At 40.2% G+C, this 14,155-nt stretch overlaps 1 protein-coding gene across 1 annotated transcript; it reads right to left on the reverse strand.

The window, feature by feature from the left end:
• Positions 1–2,287: 2,287 nt before the first annotated feature.
• nradd (neurotrophin receptor associated death domain) lies at positions 2,288–14,155 on the reverse strand. The gene is made up of 6 exons (XM_087812520.1): positions 13,900–14,155; positions 6,447–6,579; positions 6,000–6,353; positions 4,040–4,247; positions 3,802–3,944; positions 2,288–2,736 (listed from the first exon to the last, which is right to left on the reverse strand). The coding sequence occupies exons 1-6, from the start codon at positions 13,933–13,935 to the stop codon at positions 2,423–2,425; spliced, it is 1,188 nt and encodes a 395-aa protein (XP_087668646.1). The 5' UTR covers positions 13,936–14,155; the 3' UTR covers positions 2,288–2,422.

Raw genomic sequence — 14,155 nt, forward strand, 5'->3', positions numbered from 1 at the left:
AATTGTTAGCTTTATGTGTAGCTTTCATATTGTCATTATCGCCTAAGATTTTCACTCTAATCATTATTAGCAACAAAATCTTGTTAAACCCCAAAACATCATTGGCGACATTATTGGCTTAATTTGTTGCATTCAAAGTTATTACCAACAAAAGATTGTTAGCTAGTTTAACTTTGTTATTATTAGCAACATTAGTTTTTCAACAAAATTTGGTGTCACACCAAATTATTATCTTCAACATGAATGAGTTAGCTAGTTTGTTGCATTTATATTGTCATTATAAACATACCATTGTTAGCACTGTATTTATTATTAGCAACATTAGCTTCCTAACAAAATGTTTGTTTTGAGCTTGATTTGTTTGTGCGTATTGTCATTATCAAACAAGACTGATAGCTAGTAGTACAACGTTATCATTAATATCTACGTTAGCTGTTTTAACTAATTTAATGTTTTACCCCAAACCGTTATTTGCTATATAAGTTAGCTTAATTTGATGCGTTCATATATTGTCATTAAAAGAAAAGACTGTTGGCTAGTAGTCCTCTGTAACCATTAATAGCAACATTAGCTTTGTAGCACACTTTTGTTTAACTTTAAAACGTTATTGACAACAATAGTTAGCTTATTTAATTATAAGTCGGCAGTACACCGCTAGTTTTGAGGAATCACTATCCAGCTCAGGTCCGATCTTGGAGCTTGATCCATTTTTTATTTATATTGATTATTATATAATATTGTCATTATCAACACAAGATTTAAGCATCATTGGCAACATTAGTTAGCTACATTTTTTGCATTCAAAGTAATTACCAACATAAGTTTGTGCGCTATTTTCTCTGTAGTATTTTTTAGCAAAATTTGTTTTTTCAACCAAAAATAGTTAAACTCAAGTCATTACTTGCAACATGAACGAGTTAGCTTAATTTGTTGCGTTCACATTCTAATTATCAACATACAATTGTTAGCTAGTTTCACTCTGTATTCATTATTAGCAACATTGGCTAGTTGGTTAGCAGCAAGTATTTTAACTATTAAACAAATATTGCGACTGCGAGGTTGCGCTCATAGTGATGACCAAGCAAACAAAGCGCTATATAAGTAAGTTAGTATTACCATTATTAGCAACATTGGCTACAGCACAACACTTCTTTTCACTTGTATTATCATGACAGCTAAAGCTAGTCAGCGTAATCTAATTGTAAGGTTCATGAATTCATATATTCTTTATTTGCAACATTTATAATCTAAAATGTGTCTTACCGTTACCATCATTAGCTACAAAAGCTAGTTAGCTAAACTCAAGTTCTCTCAAAATTTAGCTGAATTTCGTTTAACTCATTCAATCTTTTTGAGCTATGTAGGCTAGATAGCTAACCATTATTAATCCCGATCAGATTGGCTAGCATGAAAAAAAAAGGATTTTAATCGTACAAACTTTATTAGCAACGTAGCATTGCTAGCTGAATTCTGTTTCTGGCCTATTACGATGAATAGCAGCACAGGCTAGCTAGCTTTACAAGTTAGTAGATTTAAAGCTCGTCGAGACTTTCTGTTGCAACATGTTTATTCAACAGTATAAAGTTCTACACAAAAAATATTTGTGACACAACAAGTAGAAAATATATACACAAGACCGTTCGTAACCGGTTTTGAACTGGATCGGCCCAGACGCCTGAAACGGTGATAAAATAAATACAACAAGCGAGGAAAAAAAAGGCAAGCATTAGCATGTGAAGCTAGCATGTGAACAGACGTTAACTTGGTAACTAGTGCTGGGAACTGATATAAACTGCAGAGGTGGATAATGTGGCAGGGAAATGAAGAATAGTTAAAATAGTAGAAAAAGGTTACAGGTGAACAATTGTAATTATAATAAAAAAAAAAAGGCTTTTATTTTTGTGAATGTCCACGAGTCGTGTGATGTGACAAATCGACAGACACAACTTGCTACTCACAGAGTTAAACCTTGAATAGCTTATAGTTCTTATAAAGAAAGTAGCTCATAAACAATTAGAAATGCTTTTGGTTCTTGTTTTTTTGCCCTCATGATTCGGTCCTTTTTTTGGCAATACAAACGTGTTTTGTTTTTTTTGTTCTGAGAAAAGAATTGGTTGTGTCAAACAAGCGAAAAGAAAATACATTTTAAAGGTTTGATACCGTAAAGTATTTTCATGCCAGGAGACATTTTGAGAGCACCATGACACTGAAGCCATTTTGGGAACGAAAAGAGTTTCATAGGAACGTCAACTGGTACCGAGTTTTTTCAGTCAAACCGAAGACATCTTTGCCTTTACTCTGGTTTTTTTCTTTGGGATTGTGGGAGATTGGACGTCTCAAAGTCAACATCCGCCGTGTGGTCATTAAAGGCACTACAGGATTGAATGAGGATTCGGTGTCCGGATCGCCTTCAAAGGTTTCCTCAGACCACGGAGACTCCCTGCGTCGGGCTGTACAGGACCGTGACCACGTCGGACCTCTCGATGCGGGCCAGGGCCGAGCACAGCAGTCCCAGCGTGGAGCCCTCCTTCTGGGCCCAGTTGGAGAGGAGGGTGTGAGCTGGCGCCTCCCCGCGCCCAAACAGATCCAGCTGCTCGGGCTCGTAGCCAAACGCCGATCCCAGCTGCCTCCACCCTCGGCCGGCGTCTTCCTGCAGGAGGGCTTCCACTTCCTGTTGCCTGGGCAGAGGGAGGTTGACGTAGAGGCGGTTGTCCAGCTTGCTGTCCCTCTTGGTGCCTGACGAGACAGAACCCCACAAGATGAGACCCTCGTAGATCAAAGCCAATTTTTTTTTTTTTGGAATCCAAGAAGAACAACAGGACAATAGAGCGACTCTTAGCTATCACAGAGGAGGCCTGCGGAGAGTCAGCATCTGGTCCACATGTGTCCAGATTGAGAGAAGGTGTAGGACCGGATCTTTACGGAGAATTTGTGGGGGTTTAGTGGAATTATAGGCCTGTTTTTTTTTAAGTACAGGAGAAGATCCGCTGGCAGGTCGCAATCATCCTACATAGTTATGGTGCTAAAATGTACAACTATAATACTATGTTAATGATGTAGGGAGAAAATATATAAATAAACATTAAGTGGAGGAAACATTTCTTAACCGCAAATTAAATCCGTAAAGAAATTTGTCCCATAATGCACTGCAACTAGAATTACAATTCTTTATTGGTGCCATTTTAATTGGAGAGGGTCCACTAGGGTAACAACTAGGGGTGTAAGAAAATATGTATACACTTGCACATTGCAGTATTTTAATAAATATCGGTAATAAATATTCAAAAGCACTGGATCGATTTTGTTTTTTTCCTTTCAAATCACATTTGATTCATATCGTTTTTCTTTCAGGGTTTACATTTCAACAAAGTGTGTATCGAATAAAATAATCCAATGAATCCATTTTTATTTACTATCCACTCCTTTGGTTTACTGTCACCATTTTTGTGTTGCAATTAAACCTCCGGCCGCTAGGTGGCAGTCATTACAACCCCCAGAACTAAAAGAGCAATGAAATCCTGCGAGAGATCCTGGTGATGACTGAGGACTAGAGGATACAGTAGCCGCCTGGACATAATTTGGAAATATACATTTTGTTTGGCAGTACTTACTTTTTTTTTGCTGCCATACTTTTCAGTTTAAATATGTTTATTTAAGGATTTTATCATTTGTTTTTAAAAATTTTAATTTGAAGGAAATGTGGAAGAAGAAATTTCACTAAATGTTTTCCTTTGGCCCCGACAAAAAGACGATATTTTCCCAACCCCCCCCCCCCAAAAAAGGGGTCCCTGTGAGACCCACCTTTGTTGAGCTGATTGTCCTGGATGCTGTGCGAGTCCAGGAAAACTCCGCTGTCGCTCTGGAGCTTCTCTCCCTCTGGAGAAGCTCCCAGTTCTGCGGCGCGAGCTTTGGACAGAGCCTTCTTCTGTTTACACGACCTCCAGCTGGGACGGAAAAAACAAAAAATCTTCACTAAATAAAAAACACTTTCATCCTCTCATTCTTCCATTTAAGGAGAAAAAAAAAAAAGATATTTTACCATTTATAAGCCACGTAGACGAGCAGACCCAGGACCACGGCCGCCAGCACCGACACGTACACCAGGATGTTGTTGCTGCTGTTGCCCTCGTCTTGAGGGGTGAACTTCGGCGTTCCCGTCTCGGGGTTCTCGGTGGACTCCTCCGTGAGCGGCCAGCGGGAGGAGGCGTCGGCCTCGGCCGGGCGAGACATGATGTGCAGCTTCTTATCTGCAAAGAATTTAGTTTTAAGAGGCTTTTCCAAACCTATCCCGGAATAAACTGTGATTTACGGACGCTCGAGATCCCCTGTGGTTCAGAAACCATTCCTGCCCCCCCCCCGATGCCTCATGTGGTTTGACTTTTATTTTAGGATCAAAAGCTACAAGTAACCGCGTTGACCTCCGCAGGGTCAGAAGGTCCTGACATGTGGACCCAGCGTGTGTTCAGACGACCTCACGGCTGGAGAGCAGAAGTACCTTTTTGGAAGTGTGAGGGTCGGGCTGGAGCCGATAATCTGGAGCACTTTACGAACTTCTCGTGTTTCTCCAGATCTTAAAGGGTGTTTGAGGGGTGTGTTTGGGGGGGTGGACGAGGTGACGCTGCAGGTGTTGACCATATGGAACTTCTCGTCCAGCGTGTGAGCGTTTCATTAAAAACACAGCGATGGCTCTCAGCTGAGGAGATGATGAAACGAGAGACTAACTTTGCATTTGGTTCTGGTCAAGCAACAGCCTGTGGGCCACATGCTTCCCCCTGATCGGAACCTTTCTAGCACAAGGTCAAATTCCCCGATTAATTTGATGCAATCCAATAGTGCAGACGTCCGCCAAGCAGCTCATTTTCATTATATTTCCATTATGTGTTTTTTGGCATTTGAAATTAGGGGTGTAAAAATGATTGGTGTACTTAAATATCACAATATTTATCCCTCGATACTGTATCGAAATTCAACAGCACTATTCATTTTTTAAATTTAATTTTTATTATAGACTTTTTTTTAATGGTTTATACTTCAATAACGTGTGTATAGAATAAAATAATGTTGTTATTTACACTTAAAATGTAAATATTCACAGCGTTTGTTCACTTTTGTGTTGTAATTAACTTATCCGACCGCTAGATGGCAGCAGTGATTTCTTCCTCCGCAGCTAAAGGAACAATCAAACCCTGCAAGATCCCGGTGGTGACTGAGGACAAGAGGATACAGTGGACTCCAGCAGCTTTTAAAGCTGATTTGTTTGGTCATATTTTTGGTTTGAAAACAAATGAAAGCAGTTACGACTTCGTCAAGAGTCATGTGGTCTGTAAATTCTGCAACACCAGAGTCAAGTACTCGACAATACTACACATATATCCTTGTTACTACAGTATCACAATAGATCCCGCGAGATCCCGGGAGCCAAAGAAGCAAACTCATGACTAAGGACAAGAGGATACAGTCGATTCGAGTAGCTTTCTTTGCAGTTACAACTTCGTCAAAAGTCATGACACACCAAAGTCAAGTACTCGACAATACTACACATATATCCTTGTTACTACAGTTTCACAATAGATCCCGCGAGATCCCGGGAGCCAAAGAAGCAAACTCATGACTAAGGACGAGAGGATACAGTCGATTCGAGTAGCTTTCTTTGCAGTTACAACTTCGTCAAAAGTCATGACACACCAAAGTCAAGTACTCGACAATACTACACATATATCCTTGTTACTACAGTTTCACAATAGATCCCGCGAGATCCCGGGAGCCAAAGAAGCAAACTCATGACTAAGGACGAGAGGATACAGTCGATTCGAATAGCTTTCTTTGCAGTTACAACTTCGTCCAAAGTCATGACACGCCAAAGTCAAGTACTCGAAAATACTACGAATATATCCTTGTTACTACAGTATAGCTACATATCGTATTGTTGCCTGTGTATCGTGATACGTATCATATTCCCGGATTCTTGCCAATACTGAGGAAATAAGATGAAGACGTACCCATGCAGAGAGTGTCCGAGTTGGGCATACAGGAGCGGATCTCCACCTCGCTGTCGGAACACTGGGTGCAGTTCTCGCAGGGCTTGTTGTGCCGGTGCTCCTCCATGAAGGCGCCCGGACCACAGGGCCGACACTTGACGTCCCCCTTGAGGCCGCACTGACGCTCGGCTCCATGGCCGCGGCTACATTTAGAGCAGGGCGCGCACATCCAGTACTTTGGCAGGAAGAAGAATCCGGATCTACACTTGCACTGCGTGTCGTCTACGGCCGTGCACTCTGCCGCCATGGGGGCGCTGGTCGTACACTTGCTGCACGGGGTGCAGGGAGCGAGGTCTTCGGACGACGAGAAGGTTCCTGGGGGAAACAAGTTGGATATTATAGATCGTCGACGTGGAGATCAACAAGTACGACGACGAGAGTCTGTAACTTCAGATGATAATCCCGTACCTTGTGGACACGGTGAGCACTGGGTGTCCTCTTTCCCACACTCCACCTCCACCTGGAAGCCTGCAGGACACAGACTGCAGCAAGTTCCTGAGTCGGTGAACTTCTCGCTCGCACAGGAGTCTCCGAACGCCACCTGGAGCAAAGAAAGATCCGCAATTAAAACGGGGAGTCGTCACCCTTGACAACCGGAATCCTGTTCTTCCATAAACACCTGAAAGCACATCCAGGACCTTCACGTTAAACTTCTACACACTTGTGGTAACATCTGTTTTAATGCAGTATTCTGATACATGGACTGGTTATATTGCTGGACAGACTTCAGAAACTAAATCATAATTTATACGTTTGTGTTTTGACTCATTTTCACTCGTAAATAAGTTTATCTTTTGAGTTAACTTGACAGAAACAAGTGTTTTGTCGTGTCTAGAGTCACAGACTAATTCTACTTCAGAGAAAATCCCATCTTTCTTTGAAAACAAAAGACATTTCAGACCGTGATTATCATAGAAAATAAATTAAATACTTCTGTCGTTGAGGCGCAGTAACAAATGCCTCACGGACCGGTTCTGATTAGGATGGATTAGCTGGACTAAGTTTGGGATGCAAGATTGTTTACACATTGGAAAATCACGGAAACAAAAAAAAAAAGAAGAAAAGTGTAGACGACCAACAGAGATGGGTATTGTATTCGCTTTTTATGCCTTTTATGCGATACCATTGGTTGGACCGGTTCCTTTTGAAACGCTCCTTGGATTTGAATAATGAAATCCTTCTTAAATTACAAGAGCAATTGTGTTTTAAACATGTTTCCACGGTAAGACTTGTGCTCTACCATCATTCGTCTAGTCTTGGATTGGAGTGTGGGCTCTGCCAATCACTGCTTCTAAAATGACACTAAAATATATGTTGAATAACGTCTATATTTCCCCGAAAAATGTGGATTTTAATTCGAAACTGAAGAAACTAAATCTGTAGCGCTACCAATTGCGTCGGAAAATATGCAACAGTATCGCATAGTGGTTTAAGAAAACGTCATCAGCACTGTATTGATTTTTTTTTTTAACTAACAATGCAATTATTCAGTTTGTTTCGGTCGTAACTCTTCTCATGTAAAGTACAAACACAGATCACCCTGTTGGACATTGTTTCCAATACTGACAGTTTATCGTTAAGAAACTCCATATATTGTTGTTTCTTCAGTATCGAAATACATGGTATCGTTACCCCTGGTATCGCATCAGCAGATTCTTGGCAACACACGGCCCTAGAATGGTATCCATCTCCGGTGACCAATGAGATTGAAGGACATAGTGATGTTTATTTGTACTTGTGTTTGTACAACAAAATGATAAATTGTTAAAACTTCCCAACCCCGTGTTATCTTTGGGTCTAGGTGACCTGGAGGCTTTCATAAATACATATAAGTAAGTAAGTAAGTAAGTAAGTCATTTTTATTTATATAGCGCTTTTCTAGACCAGGGTCACAAAGCGCTTAAACAAAACAATATTTAATAAAGTATATACTTTAAATGTCACGATAAAACTGATAACACAACAGGAGTTCCAGAAAATCAGTGGTGGAGGTCGTTTAGCTCGACCCAGCCACAAAACAAGGGATACCACAAACACATTTACCCGACCTTTGGGTCACCTCAACCCTGCGATAACCCGAGGGTTAAGAAAACGACAAATAAACAAATCGGTTGTTTGGTTAAGTCAACGATCGGTCTGGCAGTTAAAAAGACAGAAAAAAATGTCCTCCTTATCCTTTCGGATCTGACTTGGTTTTCACCCAGAAAGTGCTCCTGGTCCTTATCTCCAAGTGGGTAATGGAGGGCCCGGGTTTGAGTTATGACACGAAGGGATCGTCAAGACATTCCGGAGCGATTGTGCAGCGAGGTCGGTGCCTGACAGGAGGGCCTGACATTAATCAGGTGGCTTTGGAAAAAAAGAAAGAGAAGGAGGAAGGAAGGAGCGAAGCCCTCCCTTCTCTTTCACATCGGTGTGAATGACAATGTGTGTATTACTCCGCATCAGAAGAGGAGGAGGAGGCGGAGGTCTGGAGGAGGAGGAGGGGGATTATAAAAGGAGAGCGTTGCAGCCTCGGGCCAGGGTGTCGGGTCTCTGCGGCTGCCCAGCGTGCGAGTGTCTGTTCGGGTGAGAGCGAGTCCTTTGAAGAGGCCTGAGCCCTGCAGGTGTGTTGCATGAAGGTCAGGATTGTCTCCACTCCCCCCTCTTTTTTCTGCAGGATCAACGACGGCATCTTAAACATTTGCACACACTTTAAGGAGAGGGAGAGTCAGTCTCCGCCCGGGGGTGGGTGGGTGGGCGACAAGAGCAAACAGATGTCTAACAACTAACCCGGGAGAGAAAGAGGAAAAGTAACAAGTGATGTCTCTCTCGCTTTGAAGAGACCACAGAGCGACGAGTGTCGACCTGTTCCTGTCAGAGACACACTTTGACTCGCTTGAGACGGTTGAAAGTGATTTAGCTCCAAGCCGTCAACCCTTCGAGATGCTTCTTCTTCTTCTTCTTCTTCTCCGCCGAACTAGATGAACGTGTCAGCGCTAAACATGTTTTAGAGTGAGTGCGAATTGAAGAACTTTAAGTACCTTTTTGTGGGTATTTTGTTAGTAACGTTGGTTGTTTTCATGTCTTGGTTTAAGGATTCAAAGGCCTTTATCGTAGAAGAAGTAGCATTAGCGTTGAGTGTATCGGCACGAATCCGCTGGTACGATACGATGTGTCGCGAGTGTAGTAACAAGGATATTTAGGTGTATTTATATTTTCCTAAACCTTTTTGTTAGTAAAAAATGGAGGTCAAGTTAGCATTAGCATAAGGGAGTGTATTGGGAAGAACCTGGCGTTATGAAATGTATCACGATACGATGTGTGGCGAGTGTAGTAACAAGGATATTTAGGTGTATCGATATTTTCCTAAACCTTTTTGTTAGTAAAAAATGGAGGACAAGTTAGCATTAGCATAAGGGAGTGTATTGGGAAGAACCTGGTGTTATGAAATGTATCACGATATGATATGTTGCTAGTGTAGTAACAAGGATGTATTTGTAGTATTGTCCCAGTACTTGACTCTGGCGTTTCAGAATTCTATTTGTTTTGAAACCAAAATATGTCCAAACATCAGCTTTAAAAGCGCCTGGAGTCGACTGTATCCTCTCGTCCTCAGTCATTCCCAGGATCTCACGTGATTATCTTGTTCGTTCAGCAAGATAAGACTTTATAACTAAGTTGAATTGCGACACAAACGCTGTGAATATTTATGTTAATCAAAATTAAATAATAATAATATATCAATACAGAAAACAATGTTGCGATATTTAGGTGTATCGATATTTACCTAAACCTTTTTGTTGGTAAAAAAATGGAGGTCAAGTTTAATTCCCATGTCTTGAAGCTGTATAAGAAGTATCATTAGCATAAGGTAGTGTATTGGGAAGAACCTGGCGTTACGATAAGTACTGTAGTGTAGTAACTTTGTAGTATTGTCCGAGTACTTGACTCTGGGGTTTCACAATTTCAATGGGTTTTGAAATCAAAATATGTCCAAGCATCATTGGAGTCGACTGTATCCTCTCGTCCTCAGTCATCACCAGGATCTCACATTATTTCCTTGTTCACTTAGCAGGAGAGGACGACTACAACTACAAGTTAAATTGCTACACAAACACTGTGAATATTAACACGTTAACTGTATATAATATTGAAATATTTAAGTGTATCGATTTTTTCCTAAACCCTAGTGTTAGTAAAAAAAAATGGTGGTCAAGTTTAATTCCAATGTCTTGTTAACAGGATAAGAAGTAGCAATAGCAGTAGAGCCATGTTGTCACGCAAATGTTCGTAGTATTTCCATAGTAGATGTCGGTATAATAGTAGTTTGTAGTTACGGTTCAGTGTTGCTATAAATGTAGCCGTTTGATTGACAGCAGGGCAAACCATGTTTATAGTTGTGTTGTCAACAGAGCAGTTAACAACTGACCATGACTGCTTCTCTCCACTGTAAACTTCATTTTATTTGCTTACACAGTCAGCCTTGTGTATTATACAACCAGAAATCAAAGTAACGTTAGCCACGTTTACATTGTTACCAGACTTCACTTCAGTTTCTGCCAAATCTTTTTTTTAAACCCCATATGATTCCCCCGAGGAGACCCTGCCAAATAAAGACGGACAATAGCGTTTTGTTCGACACAATACGATATTCCGAGGATATTAAATCGAGCTCAAAACATCTCAAGCAGTTGTACAGATATTTCTGGTGCATCGATAAGAATGTAGGCATGTTTGGACACCGTCTGGCGTCGTGACATATGTTGCTCTCCCGCTCGCTTTTTGGTAGTAAATCCAGGCTTTGATAAATATTTGGAGACGGTGGATCTATTTAGATTCACCTCCTCGGTTCGGTGGATGATTTAAGGAAATGTCTCCCGAGTGCCCGTTCGCTTGGCTGCAGGCCCGGCGTGAGCAGAGGTGGTGATAAAACTACAAAGACGTGTATTAATGGAGCGTGAGACAGTTTTTCTAGAGGCCGGACAACTGAGAATAACAAATGTGTCAGTCAAACATCCACGCATGTCATTTTCTTTAAAGTTGTGGTTATTTACATCAGTGTGTTTTTGTCAAACAATATATTTAACTCAACGAAATGTTTAAAAATATGTCAGACATAGAAGAAAAAAAAAATACTATTATTTATGTAGAATTTTAATCCTTTTGTCAATTTTTATCAGCGTCGTATATTTTCTACAGATGAATCCATGAAATCAATTCAGAACCGGAACATTCCGGTTCATAAACTTGTTCCAACCGTCCTGTACTTTATTTTGTTTATTTTATATGCCAATTAAATCTAATGTCTCTTATTTTCATTCATCTGGTTTTATTTTATTGATATTGATTTCATGCTGTACTTTCACCACCGTAAAAAAAGAAAATCCTCTGGCAATAAAATATTGATATTTAATTTAAGTAATAGACAAAATAAAAGATAAAAATAGCGATAAAATATTGTTAAATCACTTTCTTACCCCTCTTTTCTTTAAATAAATAACTTTTCCGCATTTGCCTTTGAGCTATGCTCTTTCTCTTTGCACTTTCTTCTTTTTATTTGCACTTCACTCTTTTTATTTGCACTTTACTCTTTTTATTTGCACTTTGTTCTTTCTGACCTTCTATCGTCTGCTGTGAACTGGAAATTTTAATTTCCCGAAGGAGATCTCCAGATGGATTAATAATGCCTATTTAAATCTAATCTAATCTTAATATTTGCTATTTAAAGTCTGAACTTAACTTAATTTAAAATAAAAATATTTATATATAGATATAATAAGTCATTAAAAGAGGGATCTTGTGACGAGATAAGTCACATAAAGAGAACAGAAGATACATTCATTGCTGAACATGAGATACAAATAAAGTGAATAATTACATTGAAAGTGACGTTAATTTGGTGTCAGGAAGTAACTTCGGTAAAGATTAAGTAGTTTAAAATCATAGCCGGTGCCTTCTGGTCAGAGAATCTGGGGGAGAAAAGTGCAGATAAAGGGGGGGGGGTTTGCTTGCAGTTGCTTTTTCATTTTGGTAAGAAGCTGCAATCTGAAGGGAATCCCCAGTGAGAACAGACGGACCACCGAGGAGCTCTGCCTTTCAAAGAGGCTCTCAACTCCACGGCTGGCGGAGTCACTCAGTCATCGTGGCTCTCAGACACACACAAACACACACACACACACACACACAAACACACACTCGTTCACCTCAGAACATTTTTTCTTTTTTTGGCTCTTTGAAGTCGCACCACTTTTAAAGCACACAAGATGAAGTTTCCACAGTTAATCTAATCTGTGTGAAAATAAACACAAAAGAACACAACCCCCTTCCTCGACGACACAATCACACACATAAGAAGGACACAACCTAAAAGGGTAAAAGTCAACCTGTAGAACTGGCGTCGCCAGATTAAGAACACAAAGCTAGGAAAAAGAAGAAGGAGCTAATCTGTAATCTGGGGAAGAAAATTGGTTAAATGATCCAGGAAGTTAAAGAAATAAGACCCTCAGGAGAATTCCTAAATGCTGAATGGAAAAACTGTGGTAACAACTACACCCCCCCACCCCCCACCACCACACACCACCACCCCCTGACACAGTAAAAAACACACAACTTCACCGCAAACTGGGGGGAAATAATGATAATTGCCCCGGATATATACCCAGACCCCAGCGACGCCGAGCCTCGCAAAACTTCACCACGAAAAGATGGCGTCGCGTCTCATTCATTTCAGAGAAAATAAAAACGACTAATTCTATAAAAGATAAGATGATCATCTGTTGGCGGCGGAGTGAACACACATGAGAAAAACGTTGGGTTGGATAAATAAACACCATGATTATACCCTCATAAAAGAGAGATCTGTAGAGGAGTTTTGGTAGCTAAAGTGTTTTGACTTTGACTGGCGTGTCGGGGCAGGACGGGGAGCCCTGGGGGCTTTTTTCTCACCATGATGGGTGTCACATTGAAATCTTGCAACTGTGGAAGCAGGAGATTTCTTCTTCTACTGATTTATCATGAATCATCGCTTCATGATTTTGACTCATTCTATGTCTTTATAACAAAGAGGAATACTTTCTGTTTCTTATAGGACAGATATATTCACATTATTACATTAGATTAAACTAAAATCCATTAAGAAAAGACAGTTTTCTTGCTGAATCTGATTTTATTTTCTTCTTCCCAGGGGCCCACGTGTGGCCCTTTCACCATATTTAAGTGGCCCCCATGAGGTTAAAATCATGTAGAAACTAACAACTTTATTCATGAGTTTATTTTACTCTAAATAGGATTAGAGGGTTTTAGTTTTGGCGTTTTTGTGATCATTTATTTCCTCTCAAAAAGATTAAGAATATTTTGGGGGGAGAAAAGTGAAAAGTGAAGAAATACAAGTTATATATTTATATTTTTAACTTTATTTTATTATCATTTTAGTTTTCCAATTACATTTAGTTGATTGTTTTTCTTTTTTTGCTTGATGGCCCCTTACAAAAATTGACCATTTATAAATGTGGCCCCTGAAGACATAAGAGTTCCCCCCTCGACCTTTTCACGTCTTATCTTAAATAACAACTCCACAAACACAATTTCTGACACACACTTTACATGACAAGTCAAATAAAAGACGTCTTTGATGGAAAAAACAAGAGTCATGTGAGTGGAGAGAATCCAAAGTTGCTTTGAAGTTCCAGCAACATTTTTGTAAAATGATTCCACACAGTAGTGGGTGTGTTATTACAAGTTTTTCCACTGGTTTTGAAGTTTTTTTGGTGTTTTTTTTTTTTGGTTCCACGCGAGATAAAGTGTGAAACAAGAAGCGTCACGTCACGTGTAATAAACCGACATAGAATAAACACAAAAAGAAAGTTAAAGTAGTAAAGCTTACTTTGAGTAAAAGAAGGGCCCCGATGATGAGCTTCATGTCTTCGGTTAAGAGAGAAAAAAAAAAGTCTCGACGAAAAGTCTTGAAAAGCCGGAGTTGAAAAAAAGTCCAAAGTTTTTGGAAAAGTCCAGGAAAAGTCAGGCGCAGAAAACGTCCGTCATCGTGGAAAGACAGGCCGAGGTTCTGCTCACATCCCCTGCTGCTTCCTGGGCACAAAGTTGCTTCTGTTTGCGTCGGGATGCGGTGAAGTTGTGCGGCA

This window comes from Callionymus lyra, chromosome 17 (assembly GCF_982586985.1).
Source record: "Callionymus lyra chromosome 17, fCalLyr1.hap1.1, whole genome shotgun sequence".
NCBI lineage: Eukaryota > Metazoa > Chordata > Actinopteri > Syngnathiformes > Callionymidae > Callionymus > Callionymus lyra.

What these genes read in the sequence shown, in the direction of transcription:
- nradd (XM_087812520.1), bottom strand. Translation starts at nt 13,935, where the DNA reads ATGAAGCTCATCATCGGGGCCCTTCTTTTACTCAAA. An exon ending in CTCGGACACTCTCTGCATGG is followed by an intron (nt 4,248 to 5,999) that starts GTACGTCTTCAT and finishes AATTCTTTGCAG; the next exon opens with ATAAGAAGCTGCACATCATG. An exon ending in GGACAATCAGCTCAACAAAG is followed by an intron (nt 2,737 to 3,801) that starts GTGGGTCTCACA and finishes CTGTCTCGTCAG; the next exon opens with GCACCAAGAGGGACAGCAAG.